Source organism: Erythranthe guttata, chromosome 5, assembly GCF_056151865.1.
Source record: "Erythranthe guttata isolate IM_541 chromosome 5, IM_541, whole genome shotgun sequence".
Lineage (NCBI taxonomy): Eukaryota > Viridiplantae > Streptophyta > Magnoliopsida > Lamiales > Phrymaceae > Erythranthe > Erythranthe guttata.
The window spans coordinates 16,065,089-16,090,290 of record NC_142537.1 but is presented as its reverse complement, the minus strand read 5'-3'; the positions used below and the strand labels follow the sequence as shown (position 1 = coordinate 16,090,290).

The 25,202-nt window shown below is 35.8% G+C and overlaps 4 protein-coding genes across 4 annotated transcripts; 3 read left to right on the top strand and 1 right to left on the bottom strand.

The window, feature by feature from the left end:
• Positions 1 to 5,418: 5,418 nt before the first annotated feature.
• Positions 5,419 to 8,723, top strand: LOC105956906 (uncharacterized). Its single transcript, XM_012980816.2, has 2 exons — positions 5,419 to 5,717; positions 7,081 to 8,723. The coding sequence occupies exons 1-2, from the start codon at positions 5,610 to 5,612 to the stop codon at positions 8,233 to 8,235; spliced, it is 1,263 nt and encodes a 420-aa protein (XP_012836270.2). The 5' UTR covers positions 5,419 to 5,609; the 3' UTR covers positions 8,236 to 8,723.
• Positions 8,724 to 11,521: 2,798 nt separating this feature from the next.
• On the top strand, positions 11,522 to 13,516 carry LOC105956907 (BTB/POZ domain with WD40/YVTN repeat-like protein). Its single transcript, XM_012980817.2, has one exon. It carries the CDS (start codon positions 11,924 to 11,926, stop codon positions 13,328 to 13,330), a length of 1,407 nt encoding a protein of 468 aa, XP_012836271.2. The 5' UTR covers positions 11,522 to 11,923; the 3' UTR covers positions 13,331 to 13,516.
• A 2,298-nt stretch (positions 13,517 to 15,814) lies between these two features.
• Positions 15,815 to 18,000, top strand: LOC105956908 (cytochrome P450 86A22). The gene is made up of 2 exons (XM_012980818.2): positions 15,815 to 15,947; positions 16,067 to 18,000. The coding sequence occupies exon 2, from the start codon at positions 16,094 to 16,096 to the stop codon at positions 17,675 to 17,677; it is 1,584 nt and encodes a 527-aa protein (XP_012836272.2). The 5' UTR covers positions 15,815 to 15,947; positions 16,067 to 16,093; the 3' UTR covers positions 17,678 to 18,000.
• Positions 18,001 to 18,601: 601 nt separating this feature from the next.
• Positions 18,602 to 22,242, bottom strand: LOC105956909 (short-chain dehydrogenase TIC 32, chloroplastic). Its single transcript, XM_012980819.2, has 8 exons — positions 21,983 to 22,242; positions 20,810 to 21,041; positions 20,654 to 20,733; positions 20,352 to 20,505; positions 19,501 to 19,579; positions 19,181 to 19,265; positions 18,959 to 19,005; positions 18,602 to 18,883 (listed from the first exon to the last, which is right to left on the bottom strand). The coding sequence occupies exons 1-8, from the start codon at positions 22,086 to 22,088 to the stop codon at positions 18,716 to 18,718; spliced, it is 951 nt and encodes a 316-aa protein (XP_012836273.2). The 5' UTR covers positions 22,089 to 22,242; the 3' UTR covers positions 18,602 to 18,715.
• Between the last annotated feature and the right edge of the window lie 2,960 nt (positions 22,243 to 25,202).

The following is a 25,202-nucleotide window of genomic DNA, read 5'->3' as shown; positions in this document are numbered from 1 at the left end:
TTTTCTCCGAATTTGCAGTTTTGACCCCATACTTTTCCAATTCTTCAATTTGTACCTAAAATACAATAAATCAACTTTTTAAGCACCAATTATCATTAAAACACACCAAAAGCTCAAATAAAAAGATACGATAAAGTGTAAAAATATACACTTAACAGGAACCCCTCCCGGCGTTGCAGGTATCTTCAAGTATAACGAAATCAACAGGGAAGATAAATTTATTAACTTTCACTAGCACATTCTCTAAAATACCTTTTGGGTAAACTAAAGATCTATCGGCTAATTGAAGAGTTATAGCCGTCGGTTCAATTTCTCCTAACCCAAGATTTTTAAAAGTAGAATACGGCATAAGATTAATGCTAGCGCCTAAATCAATGAGCGATCTAAAATTTTTACCTCCTATAGTACAAGGAATAGTAAACTTACCTGGATCGCCGAGTTTTTGTGGGAGAGGCCGAGTAAGAATCGCACTAATTTGCTCCGTGAGTTGGATCATCTCGTTCCCTTGCAATTTTTTACTTTTCTTCACGAGGTCCTTGAGGAACTTCACCCACTTTGGCATCTTTTGGAGTGCTTCAATGAAGGGAATATTTATTCGAATTTCCTTCAACTTGTCCAAAAATCTTTGATATTCGGCATCAAGCTTCTTCTTTATAAACTTTTGAGGATAAGGAATTGGAGGGACTTGTAAAGGCATTGTTGATGGTGGCTCTTCATGAGTTGATTCTTTTTCCTCATTCACTTTCGACTTCTCGATTACCGTATTCCGCTTCTCTTTTCGTGGGGCTTCCTCCAATTGCTTACCGTTCTTCAAGGTGACTGCTTGGCACGTCTCGACCTCGATCTTTTTCGTTAGCAATCTTTGTGGATATGGGATTGGTTCGACCCATTCGGCTACAGTGACTTGCGGCTTGACTTGAATTTCTTCTTTTTTTTCGCTCTTGAAATTGATAGCTTGGCACGTCTCGAACTTTTGATTTCGAGGATCTTCCGTATTCGATGGCAATGCTCCCGGCGGGCGGTTCTCTTGCTTCAAAGCTAATTGAGCGAGTTGATTCTCTAAATTTCGCAACGAGGCTTGGGTAGCGGTCATGAATTGGGCCAATATCTCATCCGTGTTTGATTTTTGGGCCGGTGGATTGTTGCCTTGATAGCTTTGTTGAGGAGGGGCTTGATTTTGGAATTGACCTTGAGGTCTTTGATATCCTTGGCCTTGTTGATTTCCTCCATATTGCCCTTGTGATCTCCACCCTTGATTTTGAAATTGGCGAGGCGCGTTGTTGACGTAGTTCAGCGACTCCACATCTTGTTTTGGAGTGTGTAATGATTTCCCCCGCAAATTTCACAACATGGAGACTCGACGGCTTGGACTTGTTGTGGTGGATTTGCTTTGATGTGCTGCAAAAGGAGTTGATTTTGTTGAGCAATTTGGGTCACTTGAGCTTGAAGGGCTGTAATTGCATCTAACTCCAACACTCCGGGAACTTTCTTGGCTTCACTAACCGTCCTCTCGCTTGACTTGGCAAACCGATTTTGAGCAATTTGATCTAACATGATAAATGCGTCCGGTATCGATTGACTCATAAAATTCCCCCCGGTTGATGCATCTAAGACCGTTCGTGCATTCTCGTTAATCCCTTGGTAGAAGATGTGGATTTGCCGCCATTGTTCAACTCCATGTGTTGGACACTGCCGCAAAAGAGTTTTAAATCTCTCCCATGCCTCGTATAATTGCTCGCCTTGCTCTTGGACAAAATTGTGAATTTCTCGTCGGATTCTCTCGTCCTTCTCGGGTGAGCTGTAAACTTTCATGAAGAGGTTGAGGAGTTGAGACCACGACGAGATAGAGTGGGGGGCTTGGGACATCAACCACTGGCGAGCTCTTCCTTGTAGGGAGTGTTTGAAGAGAATTAATTGAAGCGCCTCTTGGGAAACGCCGTTTTGACGGTGGGAATTACAGTTATCTAGAAAATTGACAATGTGAAGATGGGGGTCTTCACCCGCCAATCCACTAAATAGCCCGTTATTTTGGAGCATCGTCAAAAGGCCTTGCTTGATCTCAAAATTGTGCGCCTCAATGGGTGGATATTGGATGCTAGGGCGGAATCCGTCATGAGTCGGGATTATGTAATCTTGAAGCGCCCGTGGCCTAGCTGCTGGCTGTAACGGAAGTTGAGGGGGTGGGTCTTGGACTTGGTTTCCATTGGCATTGATTAAATTACCCTCTGCGCGTATGCGTTCTTCGTCCTCCATTGTATTGGTGGCGTGTTGACGTCTCCTAGCGGCTCGAAAAGTGCGTTCGATTTCGGGATCAAACGGTTCTCTAGCAAGATCGAGTCTCCTAGGCATACACCGTACCTAAAACAAAAATAAAATAAAACAAAAATTAAATGGGTGAATCGTGAAAATTGTTCAAATATAGAGCTAGAATAAAATAAATAATTAAAATAATCCCCGGCAACGGCGCCAAAAACTTGTTGGCCGAAAACCTACACGCAAGTGCACGTATCGTACAAGTAATATAGTGGACAATTAAGTCCGGATATCGAACCCACAGGGAATATTTAATTACTTAATCCTAGACGCTAAATTCTACCAATTATTATCAAGCCCACCCTACACAGTCGAAAGATGATTAATAAACTAAATTAAACTAAAGCAATTAAGAAGACAAAAACAAGAAACAAATTAAGCACGAAGATTTATCAGAGTAAACAAGCCTAGGATTTTATTCTTCCCCCTATGTGATTATTATTCCCCCAATTCCTTCAATTATGCAAGTAATTAACCCGGATTATTAACCTGAGATGCTAAAATAATCATAACCCGCTTCCGCGTGTATTACGATTCTAATACTCTAGATTCAATTACTATATTCCTATGCAATTAATTCTAGAACACAGCATTAAGCACAAATCTCAATAATGGCTACCTAAGAGATTAACTATATTCCTATGTTAATACCACAAAGGCTCTTCTACCACAGTTCTAATTATTAACCCGATCTTCCGATTCATGCGATTAACAATAACATAAAAGCACATAAGTTGATCAAGTTCATGCACTTAATAAAACAAGTAGAAGAAATAATCCGGAATTAAAACTTGCATAAAATCATAGAATTGGGTTCATAAATCCCACATAGGGTTCCAAATAAAATCCTAGAAATAAGTAATTTAGCTACTCATGATTAAAGGAAAAACGCAAATAAAATAAATCATAAACGATAAATCTATGCTTAGAGTCTTCGAATTCTTCGTCTTCGTTATTGCTTTGTTGCTCTCCAAATTGCGTAAAAAGATGGATCCCTAATTGTGTGCTTGGTTTGGTCTTATATAGGGTGAAGAACTTGGGGAAGAAGGCAGTTTCCTTGTGCAATTAAAATCCTTTCACTGCGCCAATACGTCAATCCGGACGGCCGTGCGAGAATAGGCTTTAAAATCCGGACGGCCGTCCGGTTCTTAATTCTCCAGAATTTCTATTTTTTCACTTTTGGCCCACTTTTTCTCCGAATTTGCAGTTTTGACCCCATACTTTTCCAATTCTTCAATTTGTACCTAAAATACAATAAATCAACTTTTTAAGCACCAATTATCATTAAAACACACCAAAAGCTCAAATAAAAAGATACGATAAAGTGTAAAAATATACACTTAACAGGAACCCCTCCCGGCGTTGCAGGTATCTTCACCGGAGTACGGACCAAGTTGCCTTGAAGAAGAAGGAAGCCCCACGGACGAAATCAGTGCCAAAAATCTTTAGATTTTTTAATTTGCTTGTATTTTTCTAAAATGCCACTTAATATGAAATGGATATAATATTTTATTCGGTGAGTGCTAAATTCAAGTGTCACTTTATATTTTGTAGAAATATAACTTTCTGTACAAAACGCACGCACACAACACATAATTGTAGACTTTATTTAATTAACGCGTTGGAAAGATGAGCCAACCGTGCAAGTCAGTGTGTGGGGGGGGTTTTTCAGGGTGGGTCCCACAAACTATACTGGCACGAAAAGCCATGTAAAAAGTAGATGCCCCGCCCGCACGTGCGCACTAAAGAAAAACACCAAGAGAAGCTTTCTCGGTAATTACATCTGCTAAAAGCGCACTAACTTACTTTTTTCAGTACTAAATCCTGTGGCCCCCACTTTTATACTAATTTACTTAACTACCCCTTTAAGTTCTTACAAGTTCAACCACATCCCCATTTAGTTAAGAACTAGTAGATAAATTGTTTATTCTATCTCAAAATTGTATACATTCTTGTTCTTGAATTTAATTACTCTTTTTAGTTGTTGAATTAGAGAATATAAATATATTCATTTTATATGATTTTTCTTTAATTGAAATTACAATTGAATTGTGAGAATAATTTTTTTTGACTACTAAATGATACGATATGTTAACATGGACTATATTAAGCTTGATTCATGTTAGGTTCGATCAAAACTCTCGTTTGAATTCGGTTTCACTGATCATTAAACGAAAAAAATTGTGCGTCGATAGAAAATCAAATGGGTCGGAACAATTCTACATTCATCTCTACTTCTTTTTATTTACTCATCTAAAAAAAATCTATTTATTTATTACAAGCACAACTATTGAATTTATTATGTGTATAAATTGATTATGTATTATATTTATATCAATCATATAAATGTCACATTTTTCAAATAATTAGTAATTGCACCTTTATAATAAATTATTCAATGACATTTCAATTAAATAAATTTTGTAGCCTGTCGTCGCCGAAAAAATGACTAAATAACTAAATTGAACAAAAGAAAAAATATAAGGACTTTGGATCAAAAACAAAAATACATAATAATACTGATATTACGAGTATAACTTTTCAAAAAAAAAAAAATCGAAATTTTCGGAAACCAAATTCATATCAAAATTCGAAATGTAATATGTATTCCAATTTCATTTCAAAGAAATCGGAAAATCGAAAATTGGAAATTCAGAATTCAGAATTCAGAATGAAAACTATAGCTTCATATTTAGAAATGTTCGAATCGGGATGCATAATTCAAAAATTCCGTACAGTTCCATGATCCATCGGTTCATTTGATGCTACACCCCACGAAATACATCGGGTGATTATTAATCGTTGATCTGCACATAATCACACACACACATGTACATATATGCTTAGTGGTTGATTATTCAGTCACATCAATAGGTAAAAAACATCCGTTGTATATGACCCGGTATAGCATCTCAGTAACCATGTAAAGCCACACTGCACGAGTACTTTTCGGTAATTTCGCTTGTTAAAGCCCAAAAAAAAATTAATAGAAAATATAAATATATAAACCTTCACTCCCATAATAATCAACATTAAATTAAACTAAAACTAATCAGTTTTTAGTCATTGCCGTGTTTGACCTCAAAATCAATATAATAATAATAATATTATATACTTACAGCATCTACAATTCTACATACACAATCTTGCTCTACATATTTGCAATTGCACCCTTTTTTTTTTACATTTCATTTTTCTCGCATATAAAAAAATAAAAAAATTCGCGCTCGAAGATTTAATTTTCTCACTTGTTCAATGGTTTTTTGAGTTTATCTTTGATTGATTGAAATTATACGATGAGAAGAGGCGTTAACAATGGAACCGACGCGCTAGAGACGATTAGCGCCGCCGCGTCTGCGATCGCATCGGCGGAGGCTCACGGCGCTCATGCTTCTTCCCTTCAGGTATTAGAAAATAATTTTAATTTTTAGGTTTAATTCTTCTCTATTTCTTATGTGAATTTTGAAATTAAGTGATTTTTTTTTTTTGATTATGGTGGTTAATGATGTAATTTTCTGTTCAGAGTTGTGTATGATGATTAAGATCTGGTGATTTAATTATTTGATTTTAGGTTTAATTTTTGTTCAGCTCCGATCGAAGAGATTCTGGATCTCAGTATGACTTTTAGCATAATCGAATTTTTTTAATTTTTTTTAATATTGGAATTTATTCGATTGCAACTTGATTTGTGGTATGAAGGAATTTTGATTTTTGAACTTGTTCTACAGAATTTCACGACTTCAAATCATTTTGTATAAAGTAAGTTTTGGAGTTAATTGCTATCGATTTTAAAAAAGCATCGAAAGTTATGTTCAGTGTGAGATGTTGAATCTAATAACAATCATATATAAAAGAAAAAGGAACTTTCAGCTGATCACTGACTTTTTCAACTGCTTTACTGTGGTGTTGTTATCTTTAATTAGTCTTCATCATTAATTAACGTTAAATCACTTTTTAAGAAGATTTTTTGGCTGAAATGATAAATGTTTGTTAGAGATTTGTAGCATAGTGTTCTACGTAAGTGGATGGAAATATTTATGTTGATGTGTATCACCTTTTAGCTGCGTAAAGTCACCCATAACAATGTTAATTTCACAGTGTTAAACACTTAGCTTTTCTAGTTCATTTTCTGCTGTTAGCTTGATGCAAAGCCGTAGGAGTGCAACTTATATTAGTAAGATTACTAAATCCCTAAGGCCTCATTTGGTTGGGTCGATTAGCCGTAATTAATTAAATAATTGGACTTTGTTTGATGTTTGGTAAACTCAATAACTTCTCGGGTCGACCCGCAAGTATTATGTTATCATGCCTTTTAGGGAGTTTTTTTTGTTGAACGTCCGATAAAAAAATTGGGTTTCATTAGATTATTTAATCTTATCCTGGTTAATCCTATCTTGACAACCAAACGAGGCCTAAGTTTAGTAGAGTGTAAATTGAAGTATTGCACCAATTGCCCTGATGATTCTGTTTCCATTTCATTACCACCTTCTCTCCTTTCTCCGGATACCAGCTTGCATTTTTTCATATTTGTGTAAAGAATACCAGCTTGCATTTTTTCATCTTGCCTGATTGTGATATGACGACAAAGCATTGTTCTTACTGCTGAGTAAAAGCTTTGCAATATTTAGTTATATTTTGTTACTCTTCATAATTGCAATTGTTTTTACGCCTTTACTTATTTCCAGTACTTCTGTTTACAAATTCCAATAATTGTTTCCAACAATGGTAGATATTTACGTGATTATTTCTGCTTATTGTCATGTGCAGAAAAGAAGGTGGAGAAGCTTCTGGAGCCTGTACTGGTGTTTCAGACCGAACAACAACAAACGTATCGGACACGCCGTGCTTGTTCCGGAAACATCTTCCTCAGACACTGCCTACACTCCGACAGCCGAACGCCCCTTCCAACCCCCATCCATAGTACTTCCTTTCACCGCACCTCCTTCTTCCCCCGCCTCCTTCATTCCATCCGAACCCCCGTCTTCCACCCAATCACCGACCGGCCTATTATCACTTTCCTCTCCTTCCGGAAACATCTATTCTCCAAGTGGGCCCGCTTCAATATTCGCTATAGGCCCTTACGCCCACGAGACTCAGCTAGTTTCTCCTCCTGTCTTTTCCACCTTCACAACGGAACCTTCTACCGCCCCTTACACCCCTCCCCCTGAGTTTTCAGCCCATTTAACTACACCTTCCTCACCTGAAGTACCGTTCGCACGCCTTCTAGAACCTAATCAGAGGTACCCTCTCTCTCAGTATGAGTTCCAATCGTACCAGCTTCAACCGGGCAGTCCGGTCAGCCATCTGATCTCGCCGTGCTCTGGGATTTCTGGTTCAGGCGCCTCTTCGCCTTTTCTTGACCGTGACTTTGCTGCCGTGCACCCCTTTTTCCTCGAGTTCGGGGGCGGAAACCCCCCTAGACGGGATCAGTGGGAATCGTGTCAGGAATCTGGTGTGGTGACCCCTACTGATGCCGTGGGTCCCAGATCTCGCGATAGTTGTGTCCTTTTGAACAGACAGAATTCGGATATCTCTCCACTTCCGGATAATTGTACTGGATTGGAGAATGATGTGGCGGCAATTGATCGTAGAGTTTCTTTCGAGATAACCGCCGAGAAAGTGATAAGATGCGTGGAGAAAAAGTCGCTTGAAACTGCACAGGAATCAGTTGGGAAAAAACCAATTGAATTGATTAATCGGGAAGAAGATCAAACTGAAATTGTTAACGAGGAACGACATCAGAAGAACCGAACAATTACTCTTGGATCAACCAAAGAATTTAACTTTGAGGGAGGAAATTGTGACGAACCTTGTGTTGATTCGTCGGAGTGGTGGGTGAACGAGAAGAAGGTTCCAAAAGAGGGCGGAGGTTCGTCTGAGAACTGGTCCTTCTTCCCGATTTTGCAGCCAGGTGTCAGCTAGAAGCAGCAGCAGTGAAGATTTAAAGTTTTGATTTTGACTTGGCTTACGAAATACTATTAATGCTGAAGGTAAATTTGGGTAGGACTGACACTTTTACTTGAATGCTGTTCTTTGAGATCTTTCCAGTCCGAAAACAGTTAGATAGAAAAAAGGGGGAATTATTCGTAGAACTATGGGGGTATTTTACGATGTTCGAGACAGAAATCCGTTGAAACGACGTGGTTTAGGTACTTATATATATTTTCTTGTATATGTAAAATAAAATTGATAGAACTGTTTTAGACATGGTGCTGCTACTGAAGCTGATGATGGAAACTGGTGATACATTATAGGATGGGGAAGTTTTCTGTCAATCTAGCCTACAATAAAGCTGTTCTAGTGTAATGTTTTGACTTACCATTTGTGTATATTCAAGTTTCGATTCGCTTGCAATGCTGGCTCGATTTTATCTGGAAGAAAAAATGAATAGGTACGATTTTTTTCTTTTATTCTTTTTACTGCATTTGGTGCCTTTTTTTGTATTTTATGTCATTAATATATGCATGTATATGTATAATATGGGTACGAGTTTTGAGGTCTCGGACCCGGAACCGACCCGTTTGGGTCAGATGTGGGTGAGTTAAACGGTTCTTGGTCAGGTAATGGGTTTAAGTTTTTAGACTCGGATGGTTCTGGGTCGGGTCATGGGTCTTTATGGAACCGACCCGTATAAATATATTATATTTAACAATTAATTTGGGATTTCATTTATCAAAGTTTCAATTTCTATCGTGTCTATTCTCATTTACCCCTTTTTTCATGGTTCCGTTTTTTTGAATCTCATTTCTAAGTTATATTTATTTCTTGACCGCTAGGGGTCATGACTTTTGAACTTTATTTGTTGTAGAAGTTAAATATAATTAATTATATAATTTTATTGTTCACTTGTTTTTTTTTTAAATACTGTAATCTAATTTTGAGATTGTTTTGTTAAAATATACAAACAAAATGTTAAGGAAGTTAAAAAAGGCTGATTTTTTTTTTTTTTTTTTTTTTTTTAAATTTGATGTTAACAAGTTTAGTGGGTCGGGTCTCGGGTTAGGAAAATCAACCCCAGAACCGACCCGAACCCGTTGCCAACCCTAATTCAGAAGTCTGATTTTGTGATGTTAAATCATAATTGATTTCCGGTTTTTGTTACGTGTATGATCTCTAATCACATAAATAATATTGGTTTGTTAAATACTACGAAGTATGAACTTTAATCAAATACAAGACGTGCAAGCTACAAGTTGCAAATTAATTGTTATCCCTATGAATTAGATATTAGATAACTAGCCTATTAACTTGTGGGTGACCATATTATAAAACTGGATATATTCCCACATATTAAATTATAAATCATAATATAAAATTAGAAGTATACGTGTTCCAAAAGATAGATTATTCTATGCTACATTCCACGAATTTAATTCGGTACAGCACTCACGATACACACACGTGTATGTGTAATTATTTGTTATACGATTTGTTTTATGCTACACTTGATGAACTTCATCGAGTTATGTCATATCATATATGTGTGTAGAGATACATACACATTTTACACACACTATATATATGTAATGTGTTTAAAGTAATTCAGAAGTGAAATTACATGATGAATTTTATTTGGTGTAGCATAGAATAAAACATGTTTATAAATAATAAGTTCAATTTAATCAAAACAAAAACCCCCAATTACTACTTTTTGCCCATATTTTGTCTATCTTGGTGGTTGACCAATGAATTGTCAAACCTCATAAAATCTGCACTTTTCTTCCAAGTCTTTGACCATGAATAAAATAAGTTTCTCTCCAAAATGTAAATCAATTCAAACAAATTATTTTCTGTCAATTGTCACACCAAAAAAGAATTAAAAAAAATGAAAAAAAAATAAAAAATCATTCTGGTCCACGTTGGACTGCTCAAATGGCAACATTACTTTATTTCATATGTTGTCCTAATTAGAACTAACTAACATATTCCAGCCTTTGCTGACCAAAAAAGGCATTCGCTGACCTTCTAGATATATATTAATATATATATATATAGTCACTCCCTGAAGCAAGGTCAATTTGCAAACAAACCCCAAATGTTTGGGTAATTATAATTATCCCCTCAATTATAGATCTTTTTAAACGTAATCCTCTAGATTATGTGGAATATTCTCCAGTTGTACCGGTTTAACCCCATTCAAGCTCCACATTTGAAACAAGATGATCATAAGATGTATCTCTTGGCTTGTAAACATTAGATCATGTGCATCATAAACGCATTTTACACAAAACGAGTACAAGTTATGGAACATTCTACGTAATCTAGAATATTGCGTTGAATTTGACACCATAATGATACACGTGTATGAAGATTCATAGTTGAAAGAAGTGATTGTAATTACCCAAATATAGTAATGTTTTCGTAATTTGATCTTTATCTTAGGAGTGACCGTAATTTATCCTAATAACTATATATTAGGAAATGTACCAAATATCCTCTCATGTTTGTATTTTATTGTAATATGCTGACATCACCTATTGACTTTCTTGTTGTGTTTGTGACATTTTTCCCCTATTGAATTGAGTAAGGGTTCAAAGCTTATATGTGCCTTATTTTTTTACCTTTATTTTTTCCTCATTTTTTCATTTAAAATTAATTCATTTTGCTCCTTTTTTCAACTTCACTATAATGTTCATCTCTAGTTGTTATCATGAACTCAATTTTGAATAGCAATCATAACCAAATCACATTAGCAACTGGATACCTAATTTTTGTAATTAAACTAATTATCTCAAATTAGGAGATTAAATCAGAGTAAATATTTCACTTAATGTAAGTCAAACTTCAGTATATTCAAACTCCATAAAAAGGTCTCCATAATTGATTTTAATTACAAAAAAATTATCTGCCAATATAACCTACAAAAATATATTCTCAACTTAATAAAATATAAAAAGTAAAATAAACAATTGCTTAAATAGTCATTCAAGTACTCTTTGCAAGATGAGTTATATTTGGAAAAAAATGAAGAAGACAATGACTTTAATTTGTATTTTTTATTTGGCTGATATATTTTTAAGTACTAAAATTCATATATACTTTCTATGGACTAAAGATAGGGTAAGGTTGTAATTGCTCCACAAAACATTTCACAATAAATGTGTTACCATTTTTGTAAGTTTGACCAAAAATAGGAGGAGGGTATTTAACACATTACGTAATTGAGGGGTGTATATGCAAGACAACACATAGTTCAGGGGTGCAAAGTGAACTTTGCCATAAATTATGCCAAACCAAACCCTCTCTCACCCACCCTACAAAACCAGGCGCCACCCATTTTTCGCTGTACATCAATTCTTCTCCTCCATTCTCACACAATTGTTCATATATACTCCAACACATTTTCTTCTTCTTTCTTATATCAATAATTCCCCCAAAAATTCAACCTTTTGCTGACAAAACTTTTCTAGGGTTTTCAAGATTCTTTCCTTTTCTTGAAAAAATTGGTGATTCTTGCTGTTTTCTTTTCGTATAATTTCTTTACTGGGTTGTCTTAGATTCTTCCCTCTCTCCCCAATCTCGATTTTCTTTTCCCAGAACCAAACCCTAATCTTGATTTTCCGTCTTCATTTTTTTTTTAAATCAGGGCTTTTTTCCCTCTTTCAGAAAGATGCCGCCTTTTGCAGGATCAAATACCTCCTCCAATGGAGTTCACCGCCACGATTCCAATTCAAATTCAAACATAGTCACAATCGACGTCGGCGGTCAAATATTTCAGACAACAAAGCAAACCCTTTCATTAGCCGGTTCGAAATCATTCTTCTCCAAGATTTCAAATTCGGACAACATGATCCCCTTCATAGACAGAGACCCTGAACTTTTCTCAATCCTCCTCTCCCTCCTCCGTACCGGAAACCTCCCCTCTAAAGCCAAATCATTCAACATCCAAGACCTAATCTTCGAATCCCAATTCTACGGAATCGAAAACCTCCTCGTCAATTCCCAATCGAACCCTTCCCAATTCGACGCATTCAACCTCGAAAAATCGAGTCTTTTGCCGTTAAACGGCCGCGATTCGCCCACGTCCATCTCCACGACACCCTACGGATCGCTCCACATCGCCCACGGTAGTAAAGTCACCTCCTTTGATTGGTCACTCCAAAGAAAATCGACAATCTTAACCCAATTCACCGCCATTGATTCTTTGTTTGCGTTATCACCTTCGATCGCAGCTGCTGGAGCCACCGATTTTTCTGGCCTGCAAATTCTTGATCTCGAAAAGGGTTTCGTTAAAGAAACTCTGAATTGGGAAAACGTGACTAAATCCGGTTCAACCGTGCAAGCCATCAGCGCATCGCCCGATCATTTATTCACGAGCTTCGAATCGAGCAGGAGAAACTCGAATTGCATAATGGTGTACGATTTGAACGATAATCTACGCCCCGTGACGAAAATCGGCCATTACGAAATATACGGTGCGGATCTTGATTCGGCTATTCCATCCACTAAACTGCAGTGGGTTTCGAGCCATAATTTGTTGATGGCTTCGGGCTCTCATAGTGGGCCTTCCGGAGTATTGGGGAATATCAAGTTTTGGGATATTCGATCGGGAAATGTAGTTTGTGAACTCAAAGAAAAAGTCGATTGCTTCGCTGATGTCACCGCTTCGAATGTGCTCGGTGGGATGTTTAAAGTTGGAGTTAATACGGGTGAAATATTCTTTGCGGATTTAAGAAATATGGATAGTGATAGTAATTCTTGGATTTGTCTTGGTGATGGGAGGAAGGTAGCCAACGGGAAGAAAGAAGGGTTCGGGTGTAAAATCGAAAGCCATGGGAATCAAGTCTTTTGTAGTAAAGGGGGGAATCTTGAATTATGGTCGGAAGTGGCGATGAATTGTGCGGAAAGAAACGAGAGCGATTCGAGTGAAAGGGTTTTTAAGAAGAATTTGATGGGGAGAGCTAAAGATATGGGTGGAAATAGGATAACTAACTTCCATTTCGGAGGGAGCAAAATGTTTATTACAAGGAAAGATCAACAGTGCGTCGAGGTTTGGAGTTCGGTTCGCGGGTTTTGAGTTCTTGTCTTAAATTGTTTTAAAGACACATTGTGTACGACTTGACTGTATGTGAATATACAGATGTATTTCATTCGGTGTAGCACGAGAAATTATAGTAGTGTTAGGTAGTTGTGGTAAGTTACTTTTCGGAAAGTGTTCATGTAAAGATTGGAATTTTATTGTTTAGAATGTTCATATTTGTTACATGAGGATGCTATTGTCACATAATATTTGACTTGAACGTCGGGGTCGGGTTTGGTTTCGATTTCGGTTTTCAGTTTTCGGTTTACGTGGAATCCCGTGGCGTGTCGTGTAACAATTTTTGTATGTAATTACTAAGCTGGGAGGAGTAGTTGAATCCTTAATTGGTAAATGAAGTCTTCGAACTAAATGATAATAAAGTACGGCGGTTCGACCAAACGTTCAAGCGTATGAGTTCGAGCCCAATCTTAGTTATTTAGTTCACTAGTCAGCTCGAGAGCTTTTTTTATTTATTATTTTTTCCTTATAATATAAATTATATATATTAAAATAGAAAATATAATAATAATAATAATAATAATAATAATAAATACATACAATTTTCTTTTAAACCAGTTCATTTTTTATTTGTAATTTTCGTTTTCTTTTTTAGTAAAAAATATTTAACGAAATGAGCTCGAGCTCGACGAACTTGACTGGAGTCCAGAAATTACAAGCTCGATGAGTTTGGACTCGAGTTCATTCAATTTGTCAAGCTCGACTCGAGCTAGGCTCGTCTAGCCCCTGAAGATTAAATAAATTTTACCTATTTAAAGATTAAATGTAATACATAAGTATTAAAGAGGTATGCATAAGTTGACCAATTCATAATACTTCTTATTGGGCCCAAACTAATCCCACAACTACTAAAATATCACTATCCAGCCCATCTTATGTGTAAATGTTTTTTTTTTCAATGTGGATTGAGTCTTATTTTAATTTTTTAATGAATTACCACGTAAACGAGAGAGTAGGTTTACCCAAATGCACGTTTATAGTTGGCTGTCGATTTCGTTATTATTAATAAAAAAAAACAAAAAAACACACCCACTAAATTCTACAGCTAAATAACCTCACACATACTAAATATAAATTTATTTTAAAAAAAAAAAACATCTTGCTAGTTTGTCCCTCCAACATATTCTCAATATCTCTTTTGGCCAACCAAATTAAATTAATTAATGATTCAATGATCAACTTTTAGTTGGATTTGATTATGTGAAGAAGGGCATGAACAATTGGTTGGATTTGGATCCATATTCATAATGAAATAAATAGCACAGCTAGGATTCGGCATTTGTCAATTTCACCATTAAATTTAATTTAAATATAATATTATTATACTACTTTTATTTTAAATACTAATAGTGTACCTCAATTGAACAAGGCAATGATGGATTTTATTTTCAGATATTAATTCTAAAGAAATATTTTTGATGCGTCTAGTGTGTGGGGTCTTGGCAGTTGGCACATTGGGTGCAAGTATATATGAGTGAAAGATTTATTTATGATGTTGAAAATGGCAAAAAAAATCGCCCTAAAAGTTAATATGCTGAAAATTGCACGAATCACCCCAAATATGCTGAAATCGCCAAATCACCCACAATTAAATATCGTATCGTATCGCTATATCGAACGTTATTTATTGATATTTAAAGACAATCGACACATATGCCGAGTTGTAGATCATTTTTATATAAATCGTACCGTTTCGCGATAAATACAGCGATATATCGTGATATTGACTAGTTGGAGCAAATGAATTTTACAAAAAGTGTCAAAAATATATATATATAACATTATATGCATGGATGGATGCATGCCCATGATGTATGCATGTGCATGATTTCTCTCAACTAATCACATTTACTTTTTTTCTCCATCATTGAATGCAAGAATTAAAGGAGGAGGTTCTCTTCCTGCCAAATTAGGTGACTAAAGCATCATATTTCCAGATAAAGAATAACACACAAAGCCCTATAATAATAATAATTTTTTTATTTTATTTTTTTATTTTCCACCGAAAAAACAAAATGATTAATAAAATCATGAGTATATATTAATTAATATGACTTTGTTATAAAAGTTGAATGTGGTAATAAATGAATGAACCGCGTAATTGGATGACTTCACTTGTCTGGTTTTTTTCCTAGATTTGTCAATTGTACATTTACATTGAGATATTACTTACAGATTATACATACATACATACATATATATATTTATACAATATATATCATCATCTTTGGAGGTGGGGTTATTATTATATGTGGACTACTACTACTACTACTATACCTTCTCATCCCCAACGACCTCTTGTGGCATTTACTCTCTCTCTCTCTCTCTCTCTCTCTCTCTCTCTCTCTCTCTCTCTCTCTAGAGAGATGATGATGAAATATGTAAATATATGTGTATAGAGACCCCCCCCCCCCCATATTTATTGCCATTCTTTTTTATTTTCTCTATAAATCACTTTATTTTCTTCACTACTGTCAATCACAGATCTCTCCTCCCATTTCCCATATTCTTCAGTTACACCTATATATATACACACACATAATTTTTCAATTTATTATTTTAATTAATTTCCTCCAGTTCATACAATTACGTACAGGTATTTTTATTTATTTATAAATTCGAATTTCTTCAATTTATTTTTTCCGGTGAGTTAGTATGAAATTAAATTAGTAACGGTGGTTTTTTGCATGGTATTTTTTGAAAAAAAAAAAAAAGAAAAAGGGAAATTAAATTGGGGTTTGGATGGAAATATCAACGGCCGTGATGATTTCAGCCTTGGCGGCAGCTTATTATCTATGGTTCAGATCAATCACGAGGTTTTTAAAGGGGCCCACATTGTGGCCCGTATTAGGGAGCTTACCGGGCCTGATTCAGAACAGCGGCCGCATGCACGACTGGATTGCCGATAACCTACGCGCCTGCGGCGGCACGTACCAAACCTGCATATGCGCTGTCCCTTTTCTGGCGAGAAAGCAGGGCCTCGTGACAGTCACGTGCGACCCCAAGAATTTAGAGCACATTTTGAAGGTTAGGTTCGACAATTACCCAAAGGGCCCCACATGGCAGGCTGTGTTCCATGACTTGTTGGGCCAGGGCATCTTCAATTCCGATGGCGACACGTGGCTGTTCCAGCGTAAGACTGCCGCACTGGAGTTCACCACCCGGACTCTCAGGCAAGCCATGGCTCGTTGGGTGAGCCGAGCCATCAAGGATCGGTTCTGCCCTATTTTGAAAACGGCTCAGCTCGAGGGGAAGCCGGTTGATCTGCAGGATCTCTTGCTGCGGCTCACTTTTGACAACATATGCGGCTTGGCTTTTGGGAAGGACCCCCAGACACTATCACCCGGCCTGCCCGAAAACGGCTTCGCTTCGGCTTTCGATCGAGCCACTGAAGCCACGTTGCAGCGGTTTATTTTCCCCGAGTTTGTGTGGAGGTTCAAGAAATGGCTCCGGCTGGGAATGGAGGTCAGCTTGAGCCGGAGTTTGAAACACGTGGACGACTACATGAGTGACGTTATCAGTACACGTAAGCTCGAATTGACGAGTCAGCAGAACGGTGGTGGTGGGACCCACCACGACGATCTGCTATCGAGGTTTATGAAGAAGAGGGAATCCTATTCCGATCAATTTCTCCAACAAGTTGCCCTAAATTTCATCCTCGCCGGCCGTGACACGTCATCGGTGGCGCTCAGCTGGTTTTTCTGGTTGGTGATTTTGAACCCTAGAGTGGAGGAGAGGATCCTGGTTGAGCTGTGCTCAATTTTGACCGAAACTCGCGGCGGCGACACCGCGAAATGGGTGGAGGAACCCCTGGTTTTCGATGAAGTCGACCGATTGGTGTATCTGAAGGCGGCGCTATCGGAGACTCTGCGGCTGTACCCCTCCGTGCCGGAGGATTCGAAGCACGTCGTCGCCGACGATGTTCTGCCGGACGGGACGTTCGTGCCGGCCGGATCGAGCATAACTTACTCGATCTATTCGGCGGGGAGGATGGAGTTCGTGTGGGGCGGCGATTGCCTGGAATTCAAGCCGGAGAGATGGCTGTCGGCGGACGGCGGGAAATTCGTGGCGAGAGATCAGTTCCAGTTCGTGGCGTTCAACGCCGGGCCGAGGATTTGCCTGGGGAAGGACTTGGCTTACCTGCAGATGAAGTCGATCGCTGCGGCGGTGTTGCTCCGCCACGTGCTGGTGCTGCCGCCGGGGCACAAGGCGGAGCAGAAGATGTCGCTGACGTTGTTCATGAAGGACGGGCTTAAGGTGAACGTGCTACCTAGGGATTTGGCGCCGATTGTGGACAAGATTGGGAATAATGACGGCGGCGCGTGAGGTATGGGATTATGATTAATGGATTTGATTAGGATGGTTTAATTGGGAGGTTTAATTTGTGAATAGATGCATAATAATTAATTAATTATATATATATATATACAGTTGAGTCGTTTTCATGATTCAGTGTGATGGACACCTTGATGAGTGGGTTAATTAAGGTGCCTCTCACAATGAAACATGGATTTGTGTCATTGGTCAAATTAATTTATAGGAGGTCTGTATTATTTGTTTGCTGGAAATAAATTTAATAAATAAATAAAATGTCAATCTATTTCTATTATATGAAAATGAAATGAATAATGGTTATTTGGTGTGAAAAACTTAAGCCATGGAAATTTTAATTATTACTATTATTGTTATTATTATTAGTAGTAGTAGTATTCCAAATTTTCTTTGCTCAGGTTGGCACTCCAAAGAAAAATCTTGTTTGAAGATAGAAAATAAAAATAATTTTCATCTACCAACAGCACATTAGATTAAGAAATTAAGCTAAACCCCCGCATGGGTATAGCTCAATTAGTTTCGGAGTTGATAAATTGATGCAATGTTCTAGAATCGAGAACTGACAGTCGTAGTATAACAATTTCAAGTCCAACGAGAGTTGATTCTCTGTGGACACCAGACCCATGTCCAATACACTATCAGGTCGTTGAGTTACCACATTTTATATTCTTCCATCAAATACGTGTCGGACCAGGAGATGGGACCCTGAAGGCGAGGGATTTCTTCGCCTTTTCGTGCAAGAAATTAAGTCAAATTTAATTGACAATCTTACTCCATTAAACAATGGAAAAGAAAATATAGATGGTCAAGATTCAAGATAACCCAAAATTGAAGATTTGGGATGAATTAATTTATTCAATCCAATTTGCATTATTTTAATCATTGTATAAACTTGTGATTGTTAGTAAAACATACTCGTCACCAATTTGCATTGTAAATTATCCAGTCTAAAAATCATATTTTTCAATGTCTTAACAAATGTTCCAAGTTCACACACATGTTTAAATGGAAATCAATTTTTTTACAAACATTTCAACACTTGGGTTCTGTCAAATCCAAGCTGAAATCCCACAGTTTCTTAGCCAACTCTGCATCTAACGAGAGCGAACTCTGCGTAGAAATATTGCTGTCGGCAAAATAGTTACCCGTCACTCCCTTGACCTGTGGATGCAAAGCTGCGTAACATGTAGTCGCCGCTCCCTGTAAACCAACGATTGATTATTTCCGTAGAAAAAAATTAGAAATTTCAAATTGAAAAAAAAAGGTGTTACAAACCTGGGGAATGTTTTTGAGGAAATATTTTCCGACCCAGTTAACAACACCTGCTAAGACAAAAGACTCTAACAATTATCAGGCGTACCCTTCAAAAAACAATTAACATGCACACACACGGCAAACATCGTTTTTTCATGAGAGATAGAGAGCTTCATGTGTGGGGCCCACTATTTGTCTCGTTCAATTTTCACAATGGGTTATAAAAGTGGGTCAGGAATTCACCTTCTAATATACCATGATGGCGTAGAAGGTTGGTGGCAATTGCTCCAGGATGAAGTGAATTAGCAGTTATTTCAACCCCTTCTTCCTGTTGTTAGCAAGAAAAGACCAAATATTATTACATTGTTTGACTAGAATATACTATGTAGGAAAAAAATTATTTTGCATTATCATCAAAAGGGTATTACTGAAAAATACACATAATTACTGAATAGTACATACAACGAAAATCAGCACATTCGTAAAACATGACGTTGTCTAACTAAAATTTAAACATGTGTTTTTCGTGATGTGCCTTAAACTTTGTCTGAAGGGGTTATTACCTTAAAGCGCCTCGCGAGTTCGTTAGCGTGCAATATGTTAGCTAGCTTTGACTGTCCGTAAGCGAATATACTAGTGTAACTGTGAAGCAACAAAATACAAAATTTAGATGAATTCCAGTGTGTGTGTGTGTGTGTGTGAGAGAGAGAGAGAGAGAGAGAGAGAGAGAGAGAGAGAGAGAGAGAGAGAGAGAGAGAGAGAGAGAGAGAGAGAGAGAGAGAGAGAGAGAGAGAGAGAGAGAGAGAGAGAGTAAAGGCAATCCAATGTTATAAGCATTTAATCTCGTGATCAACATTTTTTCTTTTGTGAAAATGGGAACCTTCTAAAGTATTGGTAGAAAAGAAAAATGGGAACCTTCTAAAGTATTGGTAGAAGGTTCGCATAATTTTGAAAGATGAAAGATACTAAAAATATATGGTAAGATAATTAGCAATTTAAATTTTTATACGTAATCATAAATGCATAAATGTTTATTTATTTCCCCTAAACAAGACTAAATAGTTATCAATTATACGAAGAGCAATAATATAGTATCTGCCCTCAACGAAACCCTTACAAGTCGCTCAAGTCGATTTTACATTTCTATAAGAATTATAGCATCTACCTTGTCCACCATCAAATGTCACTTTCACTCGCTAGAAAAATTCAAATGTGTATTAGTGAACCATCTCTCTGAAAGTTGTTCTCTCTTTCTTATATATACACACACACACACACACACACACACACACACACACACACACACACACACACACACACACACACACACACACACACACACACACACACACACACACGTTTATCTGCGACTACTTGTATATGTAGGAGAGTTGCAAACTTGATCAAAACATACCTTGAACTATCGTTGATTTTGTCAAAACGAATCCCTTCACGATACACATAGCGATGACCCTCTGACGAGACATTGACAATTCTTCCTTCTATTTGGCTCTCACGTGCAGTCTTTTTCATGTTATCCAGTAGAAGATTAGTCAAAAGAAAATGCCCTGCAGCCGAAAGTAAGGAAGGACAAGCTGAATATTTTTTTTCGTATATAAAGAGCAATAAATCAGAGAATCTTAGCAATAAATTGATCCTTATATTAGCAGCTAAATTTTGATATTTGGAATTAGGACTAACTACATGAAAGCATACCTAGATGGTTAGTCGCAAACTGCAATTCTATCTTGTCTTGCGAGAGCATAAAAGGTGGGGCCATAACCCCTGCATTATTACTAAATTGAAAAAATATGTCACATATTTACGAGAATACCCTGATTAAACGAACATGTATAAAAACAGGCAACTCACATGAGGAGGTTTAAGGGAAGATCCAACGATTTATATTCCGATGCAAATTTCCTAACAGATGCAAAAGAGCCGAGATCAAGTTCCATAACATCAATCTTCGCATCACGGATCTCTTTGATAATTGTTTCTTTAACTTTTTTGCCGCTTTCCAAATTGCGAACTGCCATAATTACATGAACGCCACACGATGCGAGTACTCGTGTAGTCTCTGTCCCAATTCCACTTGATGCTCCTGAAAACGCAAATTAGATAAATCACCAAATTATAAACATTGAGGAAAGAAACGACTTAATTCTGTTAAAACAACCCATAGACCATTAACTTTTTTCAGTTCAATCAATTCACATCGAATCACTCATTTTTGGTTTGATTTATGCTTCAAGTTATACGTTGATCCATTCGTTGTTTTAAATGCAGATAGATTAATAATTCCTTAAATTGTACACAATAAATTGGAAGGGATCGAAACACGATCTGGAAAAACAGATATGTATGAGCAACAGATAGAAGCAGCATCAAGAGCCTATTTAAAATACCAATAGACTAATCTCTAATTATGTAATACTGTAATAGATCAAGTAACTCGATTTGAATATTATACCCGAAATCTCTCTCCACTACAATTCTTAAAATTTAAACATTTTAGGCCTACAAAAGTAAGAGAATTTCTTTTTGGAAAGCTCGTTTTTGACTATATCAAACGAAAATGATGTTGCCGAACAGTTATTATTTTAAGATATCGCACACAGCGCTGAAAATCAAATCAAGCTACTCGATTCTCAGTTCGAGAACGTTAATTAAAATCTCTTTTGAGCTCCGTTTGTCAAAACAACGAACCAAGCTTGAACACATATTTTTGTTCGATAAGCTATGAAGTTCGGTCGAATTCGAGCTCAATTACAAAAAAATATATATAATATGTACAAAAATTCAACTACTCGAGCTCTAGTCTCAAACAAAAACTAGAACAAACATGCGATCCGCTCGATTCGATTAGTTTACCCCCGCCGTCACACTAATCACAGTAGCGGCAGCTAAATTAAAAATTTGGAAAAAAATAACAATAAATTAAAAACTTCAATCACATAAACAATTCAGAAACATGATCCAATAAAAAAGTAATTTAAAAAAATAAAAGCAAAAAATTTTAAGAACGAAAGTGAAGAAAAGGACCTGTAACAATGGCGGTGAGACCGGAGCCATCGATTCCTCGTGCAACTTCCTCCGCCGTAGAGCACGCTGAATACCCCGACGCACCTTTTCTTCCGAAAATCCACATCTCCTTTTTTCTTTTTTTTTTTAATTTCCTTTTCCTCTCACAGATCGACGGCGTGATTTCTCCACTCTCTCTCTCTCTCTACTCTCTCTCTCTGAAAACTGAAGTCCAATAGGCAAATAAATGTGAGGTTCTATTATATAGGATTTCCTAAAATGCTGACTCTCAGTAAACGCATGTTAATAATAAAATAATAATAAATTAAAAATAAATAAAACAAAACATAAAACTTAACGGCTACGTGTCAAACGATATTGAAAAAGGGTAGATTACAAACACCCCTGAGGTATGGTCAAATTACAAAAACCCCCCTCTTGTTTGGATAATTACAACCACCCCTCAACTCCTCAAATTTAGCGTAATCTTCGAGATTACATGGAATATTATCACTTTTGTACCCGTTTTATCCCATTCGAACTTTCCATTATGAAGCGAGATGATCATAATATGTGTTTTTTAGCTTGTATATATTAGATTGTGGTGCATCGAAAAATGTATTTTTACACAAAACGAGTACACACTAGAGCACATTCCACGGAATCTAGACGATTATGTTGAATTTGGCACCATAAGGGTGGATGTGTAAGAAAAAATCATAGTTGAGGGTGGTAGATGTAATTATCCAAACAAGGGGGTTTTTTCGCAAATTAACCATACCTCAGGGGGGGTGTCTGTAATTTACCCTATGAAAAATTATTTAATAAGAATTTCATATCATTACAATAAAATTGAGAAAAAATAATATTTGTTATCAGGGGGTTACACATTTAGGTATTAATAAATAGTTAATAATGATGATAAGTTAAATATCCTCCAACCTTTGGTGCATGCCATTTCAGCATTGCACATAAAAAAGAGTTAGAAGTACCACATTTATAAATGTACTCAAATGAAATGAATAATTTGAATTCTAAAATATTAATTCATCTTTTATTTTTTAATTTGATATTAAATAAAAACTATATATAGCATACTAATGTTGGAAATTTTCAAAACATATATACATAATTGATGTATATGACTATTTTAAGGTATTTAGTCTAAATTAATTGTGATCTAAATAAATTATATTAAAATATAATATTTTAAGGTAATGAAATTTTGATTTGATTCCAATTATATATTGTGTAAGATTTGGTTCATATTTAGGAGGGTTGAAATTTTGTTTGTGTTTCTTGATCATAGTAAATACAATCTTAAATGTAACCAATACATTATTATATATTTTTTGGGATAAATACATGTTGTACTCATGAACTATATTACAGTTAAACCTCTATAAAGTAAAATAGTCGGGACTAGGAAAATTCTATTAATTTAGCGAATTATTAAATTATTGAGTTAATAATTTAACACGTTGTCTCTGAGTCGGGACCAGGAAAAACTATTATTTTATCAAAATTATTAATTTGTCGAGTATTAATTTACCGAGTATCTACTCTATTCACATCAAAATCGCCTAAAGTACTATCAAAATCCTAAAATATTTCCTTAAAACTATATTTTATGCATCGAAAACTTCAATTACCTTCTTGACCTCAATAAATTAAAATAAATGGAGAAAAATATTCTTATGCATTGCTTTAATATTTTTTTTTTTTAATTGAATATATAAAATATTATTTGCTATAAAAATATATGTTTTTTTTACTCAATACTTGTTTCATACAAATATATAATTAAATAATACTTTATTTTGATTTACATAAGTTAAAATAAATAGTATTATGATATCAAACCGTACTATATTCTATAGTATGTATCGAGAAAGTTTAAATCTTATGAAGCGCCTTACATATAAATCACAAAAGTATATGTGAAAATAGATTGACGTAGTTAACTATATATGAATATAACAAACACTTGCGTCAAAATATTCTCACGTAATTAACTATGGATTTAATTTAGGATAAATTACAGCCACGTCCCTGAGATAAGATCAAATTACGAAAAAACCTCTCATATAAGATCGTATGGTGATAATTTTTCAAATTTTGTTTAAAAATTTATCCCAAAATCTTAAAAATCAGATCACAATCAACGGAATATTTGAATTTTCATTTTTTTCAAGTCATGTATATAACAAATAAATAATAAGGGTAAATTACAAACATCCCTGAAGTATGGTCAATTTACGAAAAAACCCATCTTGTTTGGATAATTATATCTACCCCCTCAACTATGATTTTTTCTTACACCTCCACCCTTATGGTGTCAGGTTCAACATAATCATCTAGATTCCGTGGAATGTGCTCTAGTTTGTACTCGTTTTGTGTAAAAATACAGTTTCCGATGCACCACAATCTGATATATACAAGCTAAAAAATATATATTAGGATCATCTTGCTTCATAATGTAGAGTTTGAATGGGATAAAACGGGTACAAAAGTGATAATATTCCATATAATCTCGAAGATTCGACTAAATTTGAGGAGTTCAGGGGGTCGTTGTAATTATCCAAACAAGGTGGGTTTTTTTTTTGTAATTTGACCATACCTCAGGGGGTGTTTGTAATTTACCCTAAATAATAATATTATATTTAAAGCGTAAATACCGGGAAAAAAAAAGATATTCGAAAATATTTTTGTTAATCAAAATCGAATTGGAATTTAGAATCTAACATGTATCCAGTTCCGTTCTAGACAAAAAATGGAAATTTTGGAAATCCAAACTTTCAAAATTCGAACTAAAAAATATTGTCCCAAAATAAACAGTTTTCGAATTGGAATCGTCGAAAATTGGAAGACAACATTTCCCTAGCTCTTGAAGAAAATCAGATGTTTTTCTTATTTCTTCATTTATTTTATGAAGGGCGCAATTTAATATCCAAAGCATTGTAATAACTATCTGTTTTTTTTAAATATTTGGTTTAATATTATCTGTCACTTTGAATTTTCAATACTGCATTAAATGTAATTTTCGTGTTTTAACTTTATTAATTCAACTATAAGTATTAACTCTTTCTTATTACATCAATAAATGATCAAGGTTATTCTAGTCTTTTAATGTATATTTCCTAAAATCAAAACACATTTATTGATATTCTTAATTCTTCTGCAAAGCTAAAAACGACAGTTAATTAGAAACAAAGGGAGTATATCTATGCAACTAAAACAA